The sequence below is a fragment of the Cardiocondyla obscurior genome, linkage group LG03 (assembly GCF_019399895.1).
Source record: "Cardiocondyla obscurior isolate alpha-2009 linkage group LG03, Cobs3.1, whole genome shotgun sequence".
NCBI lineage: Eukaryota > Metazoa > Arthropoda > Insecta > Hymenoptera > Formicidae > Cardiocondyla > Cardiocondyla obscurior.
The window spans coordinates 2,331,604-2,354,581 of NC_091866.1; the positions used below are offsets into that span (position 1 = coordinate 2,331,604).

A 22,978-nucleotide genomic window follows, 5' to 3' on the forward strand; every position below is an offset into this window, starting at 1 on the left:
GCATTAAATTAAATTTATATTAATTTTATTCACCTGAATCGAGTCCAAGTGAGTAGCATGCAGGAGAACGCTATCAGGAACCGTTGTGACTTGTTGAAAAACTTCGTCCTGTAGGCTTGGACTAAAATAACCGCCATCCTCGGCGTATCCTGTCATCGTGAAATTTTCCGTTACCGGAGCCTGCGTCTGTGGGTGTTGATTATTCGGCTGTTGGTTGGTCGTTGCTGATTGCACGGGCTGCTGATAAGTCAATTGTAATCTTTGTCCTGGATCGGAAGTTGTTCTCTTCACAGCCACTTTCGCACCCTGCAAATTATTAATTAGTAACGTTCACATTGGCATAGTTTTCGAAATAAATGCAACTGCTTATTAATCGATAAAAAACTTCGAAAATATAATTCAAATATTATCGCGGCTAAGTAATAAAAAAAAAAAATAAAAAAATAAAAAAAAACAGTGCGGTGTCTTACCTTTAAGATCATGTCGGCAAGAGCTTGCGCTTGAGCTTGAGTCTTTGCTTCTTGTAATTGTTTCTGTACGGTCGCGTGTCCACCCACGGTGATGTTAGGTTGCCGGAAGTGTTCGCCATCGGAAAATCGACGTACCTTTTCGCCTGCTGCTAACGGTGGCGGAGCTGGTACCGCAAAATTCGTTTTGACAGCAATTTGCGAAATAGCATCGGCTTGCGTGGTAAAGACAGTAGCATTCGGACGAGGCTGATTACTATTTGCATCCACTGCTGAAATATAGGGGGTATTTTGTATTGACTTAATTTTGGTGGCATTTAATTGCAAAATTTTGTTTCTTTAAAAAAAAAAATGATTGTCATTTCTTTAAATATAATTTTATACAAATATTCGGTTAATCATAATTTATTTCTCAATTAAGGATCGAATAGATTAGACATAGAATACTCAAATAGCGGAGCTGTATACGTATCAAAGAATAATTTTGTTTGATAAATAACGATATCGCGTACGCGAATAATGGTGGCAAATATACGGTATTTATACATATAGTTTGCTTTCGTGTTTTAGGTCGAGAATAAACGCCAGGCGTAAGAGGTGTCTCCGAGGACTTGGTGTTTGCAGTCGCGGAAGATGGATTGGTGAGTAAGATATTTTCCCCTTTTGCTAAGAACGGCATGGTGCGCCTCGTTTTTTCGAGTGGAATAAACAGAGATACGGCGTAGACGAGCGGAAAGCGGAAGAAAGCGAGCCTGTTCGTATGCGTAAACGGAAGTATAGGACGTTTGGAATAAAAAGGAATTTCTGTCGCTTTTTTTTTTTTTTTTTCTGGTTCACCCTTCGCTCGACAATAGCAGCCGCGAATTGGCGTTCCCTTTCAGCTGTACGTCAGCAGTTTTTGTTTTCCTTTCACGTACATATAATTGAAGAGAGGAAAAGGAAATAAAAGAGAGGGATTGGCAGAAGCAACAACATACGTCGCGCGGCGCAATAAAAATTTTTCGGTACGTTGTATCTCTAAAAATAACAATATTTAAATTTCAAAAAAGCGTGCGTGCTAGGACGTCACGGCGTATCCTGAGAACGGCGAGTTTGCTGGAATAACTACATTTAAATTTCAAAAAGCGCTCATGCCGTTCTGGTTATAATGTATTCCGTAGTACGACGGACTGACTCAATTTTTACGAAAGCGCACGGATGACAGAGTATTATAACCGAGCGGACATGAAATACATTCGACCGACGTGCCTTCGTTGAGGATGTGGAAAAAAAAAAATATTCGTGAGCTTTTTCGATCATAATCACTGATCAGAAATATCCGGCGAGTTATAAAAATCCGTGGCCCTTTCCCATTCGAATGAGAAAGGACAAACGTGGCAATTAACCAAAGTATTATGAGAGATTATTACTCTTCCAATGGATTCACTTTTCGATTTCGAGAAAAAAAAAAAAAAATCAGCCTTATAACGATTTCCGAATGCAATGAAGGAGAAAACGAATGTATTTCATTGTCACATATGCAGTTATGTTTTAATTTACTTGAAGACCATGAGGAATTAATGAAATATTTTGCCACTTATTTAAACCAAAGTGAAAAAGATCCGCAATTCTTCACTTCGCACTTGGTGCTTTACCGCCCGCCGCAATAAATATTCCACCGCCGCTGAAATCGCGGTGTACTGAAAAATATATTTTATAGCGTGCACACAATCGTTCATGGTAGCCGTACAACTCGACGGAAATAAATGCGTGCATATCCCGGTCGCCGCGGGGGAACGAAAGGAGGAAATGGGATTCGCCGAGTGTACAGCTGTATCGCGACGAAACTTTTCCACGACGGTTTCATGAATATCTGGCTTCGAGCCGGCTCTTTTCGTATTACTTTTTTTTTTCGGCCATTATACCGCAGCATCGCAGTCCATATCTTATAGTTTTATCGGCGGTACAATTAGTGGCTTCAGACGATTTCTTGTAGCAAGTCCTATGAATTTTTTTTTACGTGATCGATGCTGCAATAAATATGCCCCTTCGTAAATTTACGAAAGAATATTTCTCCGTTTTGTTTCGCGTAGCAACACGAATTTTAAAAGTAAAAAATCTTGCAAGATAGATTATCTCGTTTACAAAATATAGAGCATCGCCGCTCCGGCTTGTAAAAAATAAAAGGGTCCGCCCGAATTTATCGATCATCGTACGAAAAACACGTGAGATGTGTATTTGCATAAACCGCAAATTCCGTGACGTACGTGTGACAACGTAACGGCGCACACTGGCGCGAAACCGTGTGATATTTTTACAAATTGCCAATCATCGATCGCGGTGAGGCAAATTGCTTCCAACGAGGCACTCGCGCGGGCCTGTCTCCGGCCTGTCCTATCCGCACTTCAAATGGAAATTGTTGTGGTCGATGCAACAGCAGCGCCCGCGACGAAAAAGCCGATAGAACGAAAGCGAAGATTCGTTTGCGTTGATAATTCACATTTCGTGTCGCGATTTTTCATATTGGCACACGTATATTAAAAACCCACCTACATTTAATTAATTCGAACGAGATTTTTGCGTTTTAAATGTTAAGCTACCTCAATATAAAAATTTTTTTATTATTCAATTTTATTCGCACGTTTAACAAGAAAACAAATATTGAAAAAAAAAAAAAAATATATATATATATATTGAAAAAATAGAATTTAATTTATAATATAGAGAATACTCTTATTGTTGGCATGTACCTGCGAAAAACTAAATTGGGCTATCGAAAAACAATCGTCGTGGAATGTCACAGGTCTAATTACTTGTTTGATTTATCGTGTGATTGTTATCAGATACCCCACGCGTTCTTTGGTACACGGGAAACGTTCGATAGATATTTTGCTGGGCGACCAGTACGACCGAGCGCGTTCCTATCGACGTTTCGCTTTCTCTCTCTCTCGCCAACCCTTTGTCAAAAATGTGCGCCAACGCCGCCGCACCACCGACAACCAAATAACGGTGCAACGCGCATTCCCGATGCATCGTCAGCGGCACATCGCGCCAGCAAATTATTTATCGATCGATCTTGTTGTGCGGCCACTTTCGAGGCTTTCAAAAAATAATGGCCGGCCACCGGTGGCCTGGCTAAATGACTGTCAACAATTCCCGGCGTGCCGATGGAAACGACGTTGTGTGTAGACAGCGGTTCCTATTGTGCGCTGATTAATAACCGCGTGCAATCGAATATTCATAGAATTTCCGAGTCCATCATGCAGCAGAATTCGAAAAGGAGCTTGCCCGTTACCGCCCGGTCGTATTACGTCGCGTCCAATAATCGATCTATACTACTTGATGCCGTACGCCGTATTTCGCGTATTCCTTCACGTACGAACGAACGATTCCTAATTAAATGGCAAAAGTTCCACGCTGGTCGGAGGAGGAATAATCTCGTCGAAAAACAAACCCAGATTTACACAGGGAGCACCGTGCTGCATAATTTTACCTACTCCGCATAAATTATGGAAAGTGTAATATATTACTCGAACAGGAACGTTCATTGTTATAGCGATGTACATTTCGCGTGAATTTTTCACTACCTTGCGGATTCCCGGCGGCAAATTAAAAAATTACTCCGCGATAACGATAAGAGCATTAATTGCGGATTTCGATATTGATATTCTACTCGGAATCACTTGTAGGCTATCGGCGTTTAAGAGTTAACGATCATACGTTTGCGTCGCGAGGGCGAGCGAGCCCCGGCGATTATTTTGCGCTTACTTCTCGGGTTTACAGTCGTAGAGAAGAGCGCCGCGGAAGGCGTCGAGTCAGATTCCTCGCCGTTCTTGGCAGATGCCGAGGCGAAATCGCGCATAAATCGCTAACGACGCGCACTTTGTTACAAAAGCGTGGGCCTGGTGCCCGCCGGCCTGTTCTACTACTGCCGCCCGGCTTGATTTATCGCGCCAACGTGGACAATGCGAGAAATATTCTGGCGTGTTCGCTTCGTAAATCACGGTTCTTCGGCAGTCCATACACCGTACCCCCATAGAGAGGAGGCACATCCCCTACCCTCCCCCTCGCGCGAAATATCACGGGGGCGGCCCTCCCCGTCCTGGCAAATGTATATGTGCGCGCGTGAGGTAGAAACGAGATGAACAGGAGGACGAGACGCGAACGGGAGATACACAGTCGAATCGGGATGCAAGGCCGTAAATCACACCGGAATCGCATTCGTGGATTCTGTGTTCTCAGCATTGCTCGTCGTAACACGGCATTAATTCTTTTTTTCCCCCTTCGCGGTTATGACACGTGTATACCTTCGGGATTTTTAACGGAACAATGACGTTATCGTGGCCGCCGCGCTTGTCTCGACCATATTGCGTCGAACAATGTATCGTCAACGTGAAAACGAACGAGAATAACGACTTGTCTGCAGAATTATCCCACTTACTTGTTCTTTTCTGTATAATCTTCTCTTCGATGAGTGCTCTCACGCTGACGGACGCCGTCTGCAAGGGAGCCGTGACTACTTCTTTCTTCTCGCTTTTCTTGTTCTCCGCGTCCTGTAACGTGACAGAGAAAAATACGTCGTTCAATTAAATCGAATACACAGTTTTATCGTGATAGAAATCGAATACTAATAAATGCCGTAAATTTCTTCGCGCTTCGTCGCGGAATATTTCGCAGGCGCGCCCGTTATTAACTGATCGCAGTCGAATGTAATAAAGCCGGATCTTACAGGCCGTGTGTGGCGGTGGGATTTCGCTCGGGCTCATCTAGGACTCGTAGTTTAGCCAGAATCCTCGTTGAACCAGGCCACGAAGGACTCGTGACGGGAGAATCTGGATTAGAAGCTCAAATCACGGGCAAATTGACGCGCGGGATACTAAGGGGGAAACGTAGGGAGACTACAATGGTGAATAGGAGAAGCAGGAGGGCGGGGAGGAGCCGGAGATGCACGCTAATCACTGAGCAAGGCTAATTGAGGCGCCCGTTGGATTATATCGTAATGGAATCTCCGGCGTGTGCAATTCAACATCCTGTAATACACCGGCGCTAAGGAAGGCGCTCTAGCTACTTTCTTAGCGCCTCACGACGATTCGAATCGACGAGCTTCGATCCCGACGTCGCGAACGTCGAAATATACGGAGCGTTGAGAAAACGTATGCGTTGTAATAAATTACCATTGCTTAAAGTTCCGCGCATCGGATGCAAGTGGATCTCGCGCGTCTCGCCCTCAAGACGGATCGTTGTCTCCCCAAATATTTATCTACCAATCTCCGTTTATAATTAGCATACTAATACCGCACGCGCTTTCCGCCACCCTCGGTGACCGGCGTCGATGATATACCTCTGCGGATGCATACGTCATTATCGTCATCTTCATCGGGTGCCTTAATGGGAACGGAGGGCGCGCGGTCCTCAATTTCCTATCTCCTACTTTGATACGTATGTAACGTCGCACACTTACGCACCCGCGGTCGCGTATATATCACGCCTCCCACGAAATTGAACTCTGTCTTTGACGGGGCGTACATCGTTCCGCTCGCTTCATGAATATTGATCGGCGGGCCGTTAATACGCGGAATTGATTGCGGGACGTCCGCCGCGCCGCGCCGCGCCGATCCCGAACTCATCAATTCGATCTGTGTCGATTCCAGCTACTGGAATTATCTCCAGCGGCCGCGCCATTGTCCGTGATTAGACCGAGTCCTCCGGCGGTGCTTCTTTTTGCGAATTATTTTTGCACCCCGCGAAAAGAGTGTACAATCGCGGACAGAGATTTATTTAGCTCCATCAAGCGCGGTCTCCCTGATTTATCGATTTAATTTAATTCCGAATTATTTTTACGCTTCTATAAAACTGTCTCGTTACGGCAGCGAAAAAAAGACGCACCCGTCGACCCTGCGTTCTTATCCCGTCCGATCAATGTATCTATCAGTATTTTATTTCACGACCGCGTGGAAATAATGCGATTCAAGAAAGAAGCGTGTAGACCGCGTCTCGGAGTGCGATTACAAAGAAGCGATTAATAAACGATGCCGCCGGAATCCCGCGCGGCCGTTTCCGATATTTCTTGTTCTTATCTTGGCCACGTGGGGCATCGATCAATCGACAATCCATGGCTCGCTTACGTTTGCCAACAATTCCTACCTCCGGACGATCAATCGTGCCGCACGTCAACTACTTACAGAAAATAAATCTGAAACGCGTCGGCGCAGATTTATTGCTGACGATTTATCGCTCCGAAAAATCATTCGTCACGCGACGGTACAATGTAATGAAAAACTGCCATCGCGAGGGGGCGGCAGCCCGCGTGCATCGTATGCGGGTAATTCTTCCGAAAATACAACGAATTACACGGTGAATTCGATCTGGAGCTCGCGACTGTACATCCATCTGCGGGCTCGCGAATCCCCGCGAAAGAGAGACGCGTCCCCGCGGAGATTAACAGCAGCTGCCACTTAACGAACCCAACCGTGGTTGCTAACTCCTCTCGTCGCAGCCACGCGCCCTAAACAACGGCTAACGCGGTTACGTTGCGAACAAAAATTTCGCCTAAAATTCGACGAGCTTTTCCCGTAGCTTTCGCTCCCCCGCCGCGTTCTCCCTACCGCCACGTGCATTAATCTGGCTATGTATATCCGCGAATGCAAAGGGCCATCGAAACTTTTCAATAATTCCGCGTGACCGGGCAAAAAGCACGGGAAGTTCGGCCGCTGGCTGCCGGATAGAGCTTTCCGCAGCAGCGTGGCGCCCGCTGGTCGCGCCGGTCGAGCGCTGGACCGACGGATCCGCGGTGGAAAGCTGAGGGGAATCGGTGAAACGAGGGGGAACTCGAAGAGGGTGGACGTAGGGCAGGAGGCAAAGGCGTATCGCGGTGAAAACTCGGGTGCTCGAAACGAGAGCAGCGCCGTTGAAAACCCCGACTGTAACCAGTCAGATTCAATCTGCATAATGGAGAAAGCTCGAGACAATGTTTGCACGGCGGCTCTCCGCGCGTGCTGCGTTTTCCTCCCGCTTTTCCCTCCACTCCCTGTCTCGGTTGAATCGTATCTTTCTTTCCTCTCTCCCTTCCGTGCCCGACACCAGCGGGCTTACTGCGGATTGGTTCGGGGTTCGGGTGGAACCAAAGAGCTTGTTAATGGGTTCATTTGGATTCGATCATCGCCTTACCTTTCCCATCCGCCGACGGTACGTCTCCCTCGCTCGTCCGCGTTTTATCTCGTCTTCGCTGATTTACTCGTCCTCGCGCCCGCCTCGTTCCAATCTTTACTCTATCGAATCGTTACCGAGCGGTCTTCTCATCTACCATCGCTTACGTAGGAGCGAGCGAAGTAAGGAGAGGTGGGACGAGACATCAGGTGCGAGGTTAGGCGGTCGTTAAAAACGTTGATTGGAAAATTAATTCGACGTATTTGTCAGGATTGCAGATACGTAAATGATAAAGAGGAAGCGGTTTTGAAATCCGACGGAGACAAACGTGAAAACGTTAGGTGCACGAAAATTAGTTATAATTAATGTTTACGTAAAATAAGAGGTTTTTTTTTTGGCGTTGAGAAAAACAAAATGGCGTTGAGAAAAACAAAATTTTTGGATCCAATTTATATCCGAATTTCTTTCTTTTCTTAGAACTTTTCCGGCTTCCGTATTTTTGCAATCGCGATACGATAAAGTCGCCTCATAAATTGGAAAAAGGAGTCCCGATTTATACGCGGTCGATTCAATATGTCGATTATAATTCTTCCCGGCTTTTTAATGCCGGCTGCCAGATCGGTTTATTTCCGCCCGTTCCTCAGTACCGATTACGTCATCGTCTTTCAATTGCGGCATAAAGAACATCTCCCAGTCCGCCATTCACTCTCGCCCTCTCCTCCGCCTGCAATCCGGAAGGGAGAAACTTTTGTCCGACGAGTTTTTCAGCACTTTTCTAAACGACGTGGCCTTCGTTAAGACATTTTTAATCAGCGGCAGAAGAGCCTCGAACAGACGGAAGCGGCGAAAGGGGGAAAAAAGGGGCTTCCGCGGAATCGCTGATCTTTCTATTTCAACGGCTGCAACAACCTTCCATCCCCTGACCTTATTAAAAGCACCGTGCTTTGTCTACTGTTCCTTTTTCGTCTAGGAACAGAAGAGAAGATGAGGAAAAGTGGTCGCGAAGAGGGAGGGAAAAGTGTCCTGAAGTCGGATTTCCGGGTCGACTTCCGCGGTCTCTTATATCACTTTTTGCCCTCCTTTTCTTTTTTTTTTTTCTTTCTTTTGCACCTTCGCCGTTGCGATTATCACCTTGAAGATGCATTCTCGAGTATCGCGTTTCTCGCGGCGCCGAGCCGAGACGGCGGCGGCTTAATGAGATTTTCATAGAAACGCCGGTTGATTATTCGGATGCGACGCGCACTCGCGCGAATTCGCGCGATTGCGAATTCATATGGTGATGCAACTCGTCGGTGCGGTATAACTTTGGCGGAAACCGCGCGCGCGGAGATTTTCCCGAATATTAAAGTTTTCGCGCCGAAAATGAAGTTCAGACGACGCGCGGTCGGGCGGATGCAAATGAAATCAGCCGACGCAAGATGAGAGTTCCTTTATCCCGTAGGAATAGCTGGGAGAGGTCGGAGGGAAGTGCCGGGCTACAAGGTACGAGCTCGCGTTTTTATATAATTGTAATGAAATCGCTACCTCTTTTGAAATAAAATAGGATGTAAAAAAATTTAGAATAGGTACGAGTAAAGCGTTCACATAGGATGAATTGTATATGAACACAAATCGTTAGAAGACTTTAAAGCGGCAAGCTCGTTTTTTATTGAGCCTTTAGCTTCATTCGCATAAATACGTGAACAAACTCTTCTTTAAATGTTGGATATTTACCTTTTTGAAGTAACCGCCGTGGAGTCGCATGTGACCATTAAGGGCTGGTATGTTTTTAAATTTTCGATGGCACAGATTGCACTCCACCGGTTTCGGTTCCGCTTGGGACTTGTTGGAAGTCGCGACCGTGCCGGGAGAAGACGTATTTCCGGGAGACGGGCTACCTTTCCCTACGTTTCCGTTTCCCGGTGAGCCGACCTGCTGCTGCTGCTGCTGCTGTTGCTGCTGCTGCTGCTGAGCTTGCTGCTGCGCTTGCTGTTGTTGCTGCTGCAAGCAAAGAAATAAATCCCCTTTTAATATATAACAGTCGCGAAAAAACGTTTAATTATTCATAATAACAGAGTGTCTGGAAAATCTTTCCGTTCTGCGCATTAAAATTAAAAAAAAAAAAAAAAAAATTATTCATATTTAATACATCATTTGAAGCAATCTCGTTTTTTATATTTATATACGGGAATTTACATCGTAATTACTTGATATTAAATAATAAATTATTTAAAGGGATGCAACAGATGTCGCATATAATTGCTGATTGCGCTCAATCACGTATTTTTACGGGCGAGGCAAAAGCGTTTATAAAATATTCGCAACGTAATGATCTCATTATTTCCGATGGTGGCGTATAACGAGTAAAGACCAGAATAAACGTAAGACCGAGAATAATTGAACAAAGGGAGAATTTCCTTCGCGGTAGCTTCTTCTTTTATGGCGCGCCCTACATCTGGCTTAATGTCCTCCTTTTAAAATCGCAAAAGATTTTCAGCGGCAACGCACGAGGGCTTTCCGCCGTCTCCATTTCGCTCTTGTCAAGGACCGCCTCGCGTTTTGAGAGGGACGAAATTCCACCTGAGGGGAGAGGAAAGGAGAGGGGGGGAGGGGAGGGGGAACGATAGTGTAGCACGCGTAACGCTAATGCGACTACGTAGCACGCGAAAGTTGCCGTTCTCTGCCCGCCGGTTAAGCCCTCTCGAGGGCCGAGAACCGTACCTCTTCCACCTCCTTCGGTGCCTTGTACAAACTCCGCAACTTCGTAAACGCGTAAGAGGGAATGGAGATGGGAGAATTGCTAACTACAGATCGGAGAACGTTGCACGCCCGCTGCACAATTTGCATCGCTTCAAGGCGATACGACGATCGTCCGGGGACGCGAGATACGGCGCGCGAGATGCCCGACTTCTGTATTATAACATATTATAACTTCGCTTTTGTGTTTTAGAGCTAGACGCGATCTTAGCACTCTCTCTCATCGCGACATTGTGCGCGATGCTCTCCGCACCAACGAGAATACGCCGATTTCGAGGAACAATGAGACGCGCTTCTTAATAGTTTCGCCTTCTGAGTATAATTACAATTCTGGATCAAGGATCCTGTTTTTGCAAATGCAGGCCTCGCAGGCCGTATACTTGGCCGGCGTCTGATTTTTTTTTATTCTCGAGTCCCTAGGCGGAAAGACGATTATATTTACGAGCCTTAGAAATTCCAAACGGCATCGCGCGCGATGCATATTCTTTTTTCCGTCTTCGTATCGCTCGCTAGAAACGCCGCACGTTTCCCTTCGCGCGGGCTTACTTCCTCCGCGCCTCCTTTTGCGGCGTGCAAAACTCCTGTCGTATAAGTTCGAGAATTGCGAGAAGAGCGAAGTTACTTCCTTACTTCCTCTTCCATCAAGCCTCCCAGAATCGAGAATTCTAAGCTTAGTCGTAAGTACATATTCGATGCTGCCGCGAGGCACGTCTGGATAAGAGCTTTGGAAATTTAATAACTGTAAGTAGATCCAATACTCGATATCCTGCGGAAGGAATTTAAAAGGTCGTGCATTTAAAGTGCGGAAGTAATACAGCTAATATTTAAAACACGCTACGCGTTAGGCAGGCGATATTATGATTTTCCCTTGACGCCTCGCATTGGACATTAAAATCACATTCGTCGACACGTGTATTGGCCGGTCAATACGCGCGCTCTCGACATGTTTTTCTCCTTTTGATCTGCAAATGAAGCCACACGCAGTCAGACACGTGCACTGTACGTGAAAAGCATTCGGCAAAGCAAAAAAAAAAAAGAAAGAAAAAAAAGAAAAAAACAAGAAGTCATATATATGAGTGACTAGTCTTCGTATCTGACCCTCCTGCATTTCTCATCTCTCTTCGCTCAATAATAGCGGAACGTTAACGTCGGCCTTAACTACTCCTTCGTACTAAGAGTGATTTACCATCGCATTTGCTTCCTAAAGGAAGTCTTCTAACTCGAATCTACCGGCGCCATTAACAATTCAAAGATAGGTTTTACTTACTTGCGCTATTGAGTTATAATTCTAGAACTCAGCGCGGTCGATATTTTTTTTTTTTTTTTTTTACAAAGATGTACCCGCTTTTATACTACAGATATTTCTCTGGCGCGGAATTTTTTGCTGAAGGAAGTGAGAGAGAGAGAGAGAGAGACAGGGCTTTAGAAATTTTCATACAAAATTGTAAAATGCTTTATAGAGAGAAGCTTTTCATGTTTTTTAAAAACCTTTACAGCAAATATCGCGAGCCAAATATATGTCATTACTCAACAACCTTTTGTCACTTAGAGAAAAGGGAGCGTATTTCCGGCCAGTGAACAAACGCATTTTCGCGAAAGAAAAGACGACGGATGCAGAGGAAAACGCGAAAGAATAGCAGCGGGTATCTTTACAAAGGTAGATCACCTGTAGCATGAGCCGCGTAATTACATGAAAAAGAAACGCGAGCTTCGCGACGGTAATCAAAGGCTACCTTTCCTGCGGTCTTGACTTTTCATTGGCTCGTTTTTAGCGCAATATCGTTGATGGATCGCTCTGTTGTCCGGTCGAGAGAAAACGTCGAATTGCAAAAAAAAAAAAAAAAGCTTTTGACACGTGCAAAATGGGTATAGCTTTGTGGAAGAGAGCACCGGATGATCGACGTTGGAACGCAAATGCCGCGGGGGAAGAACGATCGACTCGCGAGCGAAATGCGTATTAGTTATTTAACAACTTTGATAGATTATACGCGTTATATCTGAAAAATTTTGCGTAAATAAATTCTGCAGCGTTATTAAATTTCTATTTTTCGTTCTTTTTTTTTTCTTTTTACTATTACGTTATTTAGTACTGTACTCAAAGCATACATTTATGCGTTGATGCATGATCTTCAAATTTTCGTACTACTCATTAATTCCGAGTTTGGAGTATTAAAAAGATTTGAACGCGTAATTATTGACGCTCAATACTTTGCTCAAATTTTTTTTTTTTTTTTTTCTTCTACGTTTATTGGCCAATTCACCATGGTTCTACGGTAATCGGAGCTCGCTCGAGGCGCCGTCGTACAGCCTCTGTGAGCGAGTTTAACTTAAAAGTAGGCTTTTTCACGGAAAGCAGCTCTGGCAAAATTGGTTTAATTCGCGCATCGACGAGCACGATTATGCTCCTCTCAAAGCAGCCGGTATTTCGCTCGTCATCCGTTCGAGGCATGCCGCTGATAGATCGCGAGATAGCTATTGATCCCCCGCACGTCGCCGGCGACCTACCATGTTCATCTTTCACGATACCTGGGCACTCGATCGTGGCGGATATCTCATCAATTTCTGCAAACAATCTTCGATCTCAACGAGATCCTGAATTTCGTTCGAAGCGCGAAGAGGAAATGCCTTCGTCTTGCGTTAAGACAACGCGTTCATTTACCGAGATACCCTTCGATAGCAAACAACATTCACGAGTAACTCGCGATAAAATCAAGAATGCATAGTCTAAAAATATTCTCCTCGTGCGAAATCAGAAAATCGTTGCGAGACAATATAATAGATAAATTTGCGATACAATGTGCGCAGATCAACGCAACAGTTTTTGCGATTTCGCTTAGTGCGTTGCCTCGATAGTTTAGCTGACGGAAATGCAATTGTCCCGAGAAGTGCAAGGAGCGTCATTCCTCCTCCTTCTTCCACCCCGACAGACATCGTAGCACGCCGGCAACGATTTAACCCGTTCAAGTACGACCGGAGTAAAATTACGGCTCGTTTCCGGGCCGGTGGTTCGCACAGCGAGCGGAAATTTCGCGACTCCGTCGTCTTCGAGAGCCGGTTTAGACTTTTGTGACTCGACGCGGGGGGAGGTCAGTGATAGAGAACTTATTTAATTAATTATGCGTATATTTTTTACCTTTCGTCGCGCGAGAGAAAGTAGTTTCGTATTTTAAATAAAGAACGACGTAACGCTGCATGCAGAAAGTGCTTTTACGCACGAGACCGAATGGGAACAATCTAAGTGCCGGTGAATTGCGCGAGAGGATCGTTACTAGCGGCTTGCTCCTTGAGCCAGTATCCTGGTTGGTCCTGGCATGTATGATTAAATTAGAACAATGCCGGCATAACTCGCCTAGCACGCTCATCCCCTTCCGCCATAGTCGGTCTCTGCAGCCTGCGAGAGGTTTACCATTTGCTAGTAGACGTTAGTAGTTTAGAAACTCGCTCTGTCCCTTTCTTTCTCTCCCTCTTCTCCCTTTACGGTTCCCTCGGTCTTTCTCGTTCTCCGTTTCTTCCTCCGTTTATCATCGCCGATTCGGTCCCTCCGCGCGCCTGTAATTACGCGGCAATCCGTAATTTTACGGCGTGCGTGCGCGCTTGTCAGAACGACAATGCGACTTCAGCCACATCGAGTTAATCGCTTTCGTACGGTCCGCTTCACGAGGAGATTGCGTTAACCCTTTCGCGCCTAATGGATTATATGTAGTAGACTCGCATAAGCGTTTGTTTTATCTCTACTAAAGAAAATACCAATGGCATTTTAATATTTTACGTAAATTTGCATTCAACGAAATTTCTTTTAAATAGAACTAACCAAGTAGCTCCGGAACATTTAAAAAAATCTCAGGAGATTGTAAATTGCGTGGTAATGGGAGAAAAATAAATCCTGAATTAAACCAAAAAGGAAAGGAAAACCTTACAACTTCCATTAAAATAATAAATTTTACCTCGGGACTTCCGCGGTATATTTGAGCATAGTTATCGCAGAAGGGAATAACGAAATAGCCTGATAAAATAAAGTACTACAATCCTTGCGGGGGAAAAAAACTTCATGCCCTAGTTCCGCGACATCCTGTCCAAACACGGCGAATTACAGTGGCCTTAAAATATCTTTTAATTGAACAAAATTGGGAGCGCTTCGTGGCGTTGCAGCAGAGATACAGACGGAAAAGCAAAGATAAATATTAGGTCTGAAACGAAACGAGAAAGACAGAGCAGTCCGAAAATGAAAATGGACATCCGTTCATTTGACGAATTTATCTCGTGTCCCATAGTGCCAATTACTCTAATGAAAGTGGTAATTTGTTGTAAAACCTTTCAAAATGCGTATACAACACGCGGGTCGCGAAAACACTGCTGTAATTTTATAATTTATATTTGTTTTATTCGCTTTCATCGCGAACAACAAAATGTTATCTGACAGTAATTTCTACGGATTATCTTTTTTTTTTATTTTTGCAATTTGTAGAATTTTATTTTCTATACAACTTTTTCGTGAATGTTAGGAATTAAAAGCTTTTTCCATTTTTACAAGAGAAATATATACAATATATATTAGATAGTCTCGTATAAAGTTTTCACATTAAAGCCCGACATATTTTTATTATTAATATATTAAAGACATGTCTGAATAAACGCTACTGAAACACTTTTCAAGACATTTTTTACATAAATAAAACTACGAGCACGCTTTTTGTATATATTCATCTTGTTCGATTAAAGAACTCTTTGGATGCACCCAGTTCAGACTGCTCTTGTGACTCTTAGCAAAATTACGGCGAGCACACAAAGCGAAGGAAGTTGCGATGGCGAAAGTATTTCATTTCTCGGATGGAAGTTTGCCTACTCCCTCTCCGCCTCCGGCGCAGAGGGATATTATCCTGGCGCGATCTATTAAAATTTTCGTTGGATTTTGTCAACCTCGGAGGCAACTCAGGAGACGAGATAAGAGGGAAGGGTCTTAGGCAATATGAAATTTGGCACAGCTGTCGCATCTCCGCGAAAATTCGTATTAATATCTCAGTCCTGTTCGACGTATTTGAAAGTCTATGAAACCGCACGTAACAAGGGAAAATAATAATTTTCAGACTGATTTTGCTGGTATAAGTAATTTTTAACTTCAAGAAATATAATAAAATTAAAATAAAAAATTTTAATTTTTTATTTTAAAAAACAAAAATAATTAATCACTTATTTTATTTTGAAACTAAACATTACAAACCGCGCGCGTTATTTACTCTTGCAAAAAAAAAAAAAAAAACTGTTTTACATTTAATTTACATTTAATAATTTTCGATTACGGCCCACGGATATACGTATTTTATTTTTAAACACGTCTCGTTTTTTTTAATATAATTTATATGTACGTTTATACGTTAATTATTATTATTTTTTCTTTTTTTCAAGTCTGATTACTTGAACAAGTTAATCTAATCGAGAAATACCGCGATGTATCCATTGGTTTCACTTTAGTAATACGTACAAGATAATATTCTAAGTAATATTCTAAGTAATATTCGAAAGAATATTTGCGTTATAAAACGTGTTAAAAAGCGTACATGTAGCCACTATAGGAGTCGAATGTACACAAACAAAGCTCGGGCGGTCGAGGTCTCGAGCGCTCGAGCTCTCCCTACCACGCCCGCGAGCTCTCCCCACCATGCCCCCCCGCATTCCACAGTCGCCCGACTCAGCCAGTCGAGCCAGGCGACACGTGGTAGGCGCACTATCCACGCACTTGCTGCCCCAAAAGGTAATTCTTATTAATAAATTAACGTATCAGCCGATACTAAATTACATCTACGAGGTTCTCCGATCACTGCTCTTCACTCGAAGACCATTTATAAAGTTGTTACTTCGCGCATATCGCGTATAAGTACTTTTAACTTCGCAGCTATGCTGCGTGTCGAATCTATCACCCTTATAGGCTTTGATTTAATACTTTAAAGTAATTTTCTTCACGGAAACGTAATCTTATCGCGATGGAGAGGCAGTAGAGTTTTAGAATATATTCTAACCGGTTGCTTTTTCTGTTTAGATAAACGCCTGGTCAAGACACCATCCATTCCTCGCCGATCACTGTAAAACGAACCGCGGAAGGTTCGTTGTCCCGTAGAAGGAAGGAAGGAAGATCAACCCCGAGATTTTAGACAACCTGAGAGGAGGAGGAGGCCTCGGACAGGCATCCTGCACCGGCGGAGCAACCCAGGAGTGAGTATCTTTTCTTCTCCAAGTGTAACATTTATTCCTGATTTTTTATTTTCGGGTTATTATATTTATCTTGATAATAATTAGTAAAATAATTGGAAAAAAATTAATAACAAATTTTCAAAAAGCTATTCTTGTAAAAATGTTATTTATAAAATAGATAATTATCATATTAAATATCTAATTGCAAAGATCGAATTAAAGACGCGTTAAAATAAATGTTTAATACTGTGAAGATTATTTTAGGCATAATTTTAATCAAAACTTTATATTTTTCTGTTGCAGTTGCTCCGCTGCGGTGTAAGTAGAGAAGTTCTTTTTTAATTCCAGTGGTTTCGAAAACTGCTGACGTACGCGTAAAAATATTTTTAAAAATTCGCGTAAATCGGGTGCTTAGGGCAATCCGCGTAAATTAAATAAATCATTTAAACGGGTATTTCGCGTAAATAAATTCGCGTGTAATATATAAATTTTGTAGTATTAGTTAGTAGCAGTAGTTGTAGAAATTGCTTGAATAAATTGTATTTATCACAAATAAATTAATTACACATTATTTTACTATGTCTTGTCGTTGCCGATGAATCGAAAAAACGAACCACGGTCGGGGTTCGTCGCGAATCTCGCATAAGTAATCGGACGATCGAAACATATATGAGTCTTAAAATCGGGAGTGCCGTTAGTATCGCGCGAATAATTTTGGTCAATTAATTAATAATTACCGCGCGCGTATTCGCGAGTGACTTTTAGATGATGTGACCAGTAGATCTGAGTGCTGAGAGGAGGAGCAGGTCCCGGATGGACATCGGGCATCGGCGGAGCAACTTTAAGGTGAGATTCATTTTTAATCGACCTCAGAACTTATTTAAAATTAATAGTTTCTTTTTTCACGGTTGATATTAACTTTAAAATCTCTACAATTTAATTTTATGTATTTATGTTGCAGAATCATCAAAACTACAACTCCGCTGCTGCGCATCAAACGGTGAGAAAGAATTCACATAACTGCAGTGCATGAAATTATAAGTAGATAGTATACCGAGTAAAATTATCTCGGTACCTGCGGCTTTTTTTGCGCTTGAAAAAATATATTATGAAGCGAGCTAAAAGCTTATTACGCTCGCTATATTATTAACCTATTCCCTTTGAATTTCGCCGCTGCAAGAAGTATGCGTGGAATTTTACTTCGACAAAATCAGTGAATAAGGATTGTTAGGAACGGAAAACGTATGAAAAGCGTGCCGTTATACGTCGTTGCTCGCGAGCAAATACGTAGCTACCAAAACCTCTATAATCATCGCGCTAGGTAGAAGGCTTTGAATTTTCGTCGACATCCATAAAACATAAAACTCGGCAAAAAAACACCGCGAACCTCATTTCTATCGATCTTGCCTATTTAATATTCACCAAACTAATATTTACTATCCCCGAAACAAACTACAAATGCGGACGTAATTACAGATAACGTTTTAGGAAAAAGAAATGCGAAAAGCACGATAATCTTTTTTCTAGATTTCAAAGAGCGGTCGGTATTAATGGAATTACTTGAATAAATTACAGAGAACTTTGTTTCTTTATTTCTAATCGATGAAAACTGTATCTCTTTTTCCTAAAGTCGAATAAAGTAAAACTTTTTCGCATTAAGTATTTAAAAAAAAAAAAAAATTCAACGAATCTTAAATTAGAAAGAATTTCTCGCCACTGTCCCTGTATAAAAAAAATAAACAAATTTATTTCGACGCAGTCGACAGAGAGACTTGTACATTTAAGAATTAAAGCTCGACAAATCACGCTCTACAATATTACATAAGTAATCGGTACGAGTCCCTACGCGACGTGGTGATGCGCGAAAAGGTGTTAGGAGCGACGAGAGAGACCCATACCGCAATTAAAGAGGCTGTCAACTGCAAAATGCATTAGCGGGCGGAGGTGGCGCGGCACCGCGTATACGCTTTGCGTTTAATCGATTCCCTTTCGGCGGTAATCCGTGTGCCAAAACCGCGCGCCGGCGGAAGGCGGGACACGGTGCGGATGTGCGAGAGGACACGGCGACGGAGACGTTTGCGTGTAGGTAGATGCGCCGAGGTGGGCGCATAGGTGAGAGCGGAAGACGCGGGAAAGCACGTCACGGACGACGTCCCGCTGAGGTTCCGTATTACACGCGGGAGGACGCAAAGCGGAGGGAAGAAGCGACCGGGCGACGGTGGGGAGGGGGAGACGAAGGGGTGGACGGGCGTAATTACGTTTTGTCGCTCGTCGCCCGGATTTCCTTTGTTACATTAGCCGCGCCCCTGTCCTACGGCGCCCAGAGCTCTGAATACGACGTCGCCGAGCGAGGAGTGCGCCGTTAATCTTTAACGACCCGAACACACCGGGACCGGCACGGTGAAAAGGGGGGAGAAAGTGTCCGATCTCGCCGTCCGAACGGTGATACGACGGGGAGAGACGCGATGAGAGGGCTTTGTAATCGAATCCCGCCGCCTCCTCCCGTTTTTGGCGGCTGCCGTCGTAGACGATGCTGATCCGTTTACGCGCGGTCAAAGCCGCTCGAGAAAGAATCCCGTTGCACGAGTGATCCTCGAGTAGATTAGACGAGCGATACTTTTATTCGTAGATGCTCCACCGAGCATACGACTGCACGTCACCGCGATTATTGAGATATCTATAAAGAGATTTTTATCCGAATACAAACTGCATTAACAATTAATCGAGTTTAATTGGCTTTTATTTAATCAATAAAGTTGCGCCGTAAAAATTCAGTTTTTTTTTTAATATTAATTTACTATTTTTTATATTAATTTACTAAGCGTTATTTAAACACTATCCGAGCAGTCTTTAACCGTAAAAAAAAAAAGAGTAATATCAGCAGTGTCCGATGTCGTTATTCAAGCGGAGCTTAGGGTAACGCGGAGTGCTTGCGCGCGAAAGCAGCTTACGCTCAGCTGGATCACTCGACCGAATCGCGGCGATGGATCCGAAGGAGAGTAGCGTTACTCTTGGATACTTCACTCGTAATCCCCTCGAAGAGCGGGACTCCGTGTGACGCGGGAAGGCGCGAAGATTCCAAGTTACGTCGTTCGTTAACGGATCGGTGGGCAAATTCTATAGATTTCGCCGTATTATCTCGCCCCGGCGTGTCTGCGGCGCTCAAAGTCTATTAATTTCTCCCGTCGATGCTTTGACGGCGTGTCGCGGCATTTATACGTATATACGTTCGTAAGTGTACGTGCGCACGGTGGTGCATACACGTCCGCGCGAATGCCTGGCAGCGAGTGTAAAGAGGTAGAAAGGGTAATTCGGCGGGAGGACGAAGCGGAGTCCAAGGCTGGGCGGCACCAGTAATGGAAACAGAATGGGATAATTCTGCGAGCCGCGGACGGACGCGGTAATTGCGAATAATTGCATTGTCTTCGAGTCGTTCGCCCGAGTCCATCTCTCTCTCGACGCGCTCGCTCTCGCGCCGTCTCTCTTTCATCCAGCGGTCCACCCTTTCTTTCCACCCCGCAGCCGCCTAGTCTCGCGCGCGCGTTTGCTTCCCGAGCTCGGTGAATTGCTTCGGGTACGAATTCAGAGTCGTCCGGTGGAAACTCTCTCATGCCGATTAGGAAATCTCGTTCCGCCGTCTTTCTGTCCACCAACGTGCGACGACGAGTCCGGTTTCCATCGCGGTTTTAATGCCACGTGGAAATTACGCGCCGGTTGAAGAAACCTCCGGGAACCCGTCGCCGCCGAAAGAGGGTACCTCGTAATTGATTTCTTCGAACCGATATTGTCGGGATGTATATTATTTCTTCTCTCTGAAGCTTCTACTATTCTGTCTTTGTCCCACAATTATATCGTCAAATAATAACGGCAAGGTACAACCAGATTTATATTCGCACTTTAGAAATGTATTAAAATTGAAGAATATATTATAAGTAAAAAAATTAAATAAGAAAGGATAACGCGAAAACTTCTTTATCTTTCTCTCTTCAAAAATGAGCCTATTAATTTGAGAATGGTGTATATCCCTCTTAGTTACCACCTGTTTCTCCGTTCTTCGCGTTAAACTTGCAACGAATGTTCTCCTAGGGACAGGGCCTCCGAAGAAAGATCGCGCCCCAACGACAGATTTTGCATTCTTACGTAAAGTGGAGGCACGTGCGAGGCGACACGCCGGGATTTTGGATAATTCCGCGCACGCCTCTGGCGGGAAATAAATTTCCGACCGCGCGCGATCGAGACTGCTAGGCAAAAGAAAAAAAAAAAAAGAAAATGGAAAGGAAGTTCTGAGAATAGCGTTTTCGAGCGAAAGAAACTTGGCAAAGTACCTCTGATACGTTCTTTGCGAACTCATCCGAGACTCACTTCGCAGATGCGTTTTATATTTTTCGCCGCGCTCGAGTCCCGTTGAACAAAGCGTGTCTCTTAAACCGGTTCTGCCAGTCGTCCGTTAATTCGCGTCGTTGCGTCACCGTCATCGTTCGTCGTCGTCGTTGTCGCCATGTCCGACGAAAATTTTGCCCGCGCGATCCAGCAGGTGCATTTCGCATGCACTCCGCACGACAATTACACGACGCGAAACGCGCCGCGACGCTTTAGTATCCTCGGGCAGCGTGGAAAAGGATCGTTCAATTTGGTCGGACCTTCATTCCCGCGAATGGACGGCGCCCAGAGAGCGCGAGGGCGCATATCTCCGCCGGGCAGAAGAGGGTGAAAGGACCTCTCTATCTCGGCCATCTCCAGTTCGAGAGTTTAACGTTCGCCCGTAAAGTGGACGACGTGTCTAATTACCCGACGCAAAAGCCAACCCTTGCTAGCAAAATACGACATACGCCGTTCTGATCCCCCGTTACCGGGCGTTCCTCGCCGCTGAACGCGGACGAGGGTTTTCTGAATGCCCACCTACGAATAGTAATTTTATACCTCGGCTCCGTAGCGTAATTGTGCCCGGCGGATAAAATTCTTTTCCGCTGGCCGCATCGAGAGCCGGGTCTCGAAAATTCAGCGAAACACCGGCTGGAGCAAAAGCGCGAAAATTATCCCGAAATTTTGGAACCGTAAGACCCGTTGAATTAAATACACGATACCGCTTTCACCTCGGTAACGTGATATTGCAAACTAGAATTTCGATGCAACGTGTTATTACCAGCCAATGCCAATTAATGGGATAATAGTATCGCGATATCAACAAGCTGTAATTAGATTTAAAAATAAGATATAATGTAATATTTAGCCAGGGGCATAGCTATTATTACGTGTTTTGTAATTTGAGGCCGATGTTTTTCGCGTAATCGAGCAAGATACCATGAAGAGAGACATTTCCACGTATCAAATTGTAGGCGGTTATTATCAACGCTTTTAGAAAATAACAAATACTAATGGAGGGATTGTTCGCTTCGTCAGCCAATGCGCGAGTAGGCGATGCAAGCTCAAACAGGGGGGAATAACAGTACAGAGCGGAAAGCACTACGAGCGAATGAGCGTGGGCTTGATTGGTGTTTGGTACTGGCAAGGAATACTGGCAGGAACCGGAATGGCAACTTGCTAATGAGGGATATGTATCACTTTTCCGATAGGCGGGGCGGATGCAGGTCGTCGCTACTGAATGGTTCGAACTGCAATCTGGGAATGCTGAATCGCCCCCGCGATCCAATGTACCGTGAATCGGGGTGGGGAAGGGCGGTAAATCACAATAGAACCATGACATAGAGGAGACACTTGTCAGGGCGGTCGATCCGCAACGAAGATAGATCTCTAATCGAGAACGCAGATTCTAGATGCTTTACATTTCTTTTGTCCTTTCTTTTTTTTTTTTTTTTTTCTTCTTCTTTTTGCATATGTTTAAAGCTAGTAAAATACGCCGTTAGAATATGCGTGCGCGTATCGACGAACGATAAACAATATTAATGAGAGAATTACGAGATATTAGTAATTGGATCGATTATCGAGAAATGGGGGGGGGGTGTTCTATTTAAATGTCACTGTCTATCGCGTTGCACGCGTTCTCGCGCGTCGGCACAATGGGCGCGCGTCTTCTCGCTAATTGTATGATCGACTTTGTAATTACCATAACAATTATCATAATTAGCGAAGCGGACGGGCCGGAGGCACGGTTATATAGGGCTCTCGCGATTATCCCGCTGGAATTCGGGCTTAGACTGACGCTTAAGCTCCCGCCATTAGTTTAATGGCCGTTTAAATACCGAGCTTTAAATAATAGCACCTAGTAAGCGCAATAGGAGAAATGTAAACAATGGTTCGGTACGCTTTTGCAGAATAACGCGCCTGTAAATGCACTGCGCTTCGTTTCCGCAAGATTAAGAGCAATACATTTTGCCGTGAAAGACGTGCCACCGCGGTGTACGCCACGCGATGGTTCGTGGATAATAATTCTTTTATGGCAGAAGCGTATCTATGCAACCTCGCACGTTTGCGAATATAATAGAGTAAAAAGAAAAAAACTCGCG

General features: G+C 44.3%; 1 protein-coding gene across 9 annotated transcripts in view; it reads right to left on the minus strand.

The window, feature by feature from the left end:
* Window positions 1-22,978, minus strand: part of LOC139113942 (zinc finger protein 541) — a 344,562-nt gene that overhangs the window by 20,969 nt on the left and 300,615 nt on the right. For 7 of the 9 annotated variants that reach the window (XM_070675404.1, XM_070675403.1, XM_070675409.1 and 4 more), the window contains 4 exons: window positions 9,306-9,572; window positions 4,888-4,999; window positions 471-739; window positions 34-306 (listed from right to left, as the gene is read on the minus strand). In XM_070675404.1, coding sequence (XP_070531505.1) covers window positions 34-306; window positions 471-739; window positions 4,888-4,999; window positions 9,306-9,572 — 921 coding nt within the window. The remainder of the gene's footprint in view (window positions 1-33; window positions 307-470; window positions 740-4,887; window positions 5,000-9,305; window positions 9,573-22,978) is intronic. The other 2 variants (XM_070675406.1, XM_070675405.1) reach the window with 2 other exon arrangements.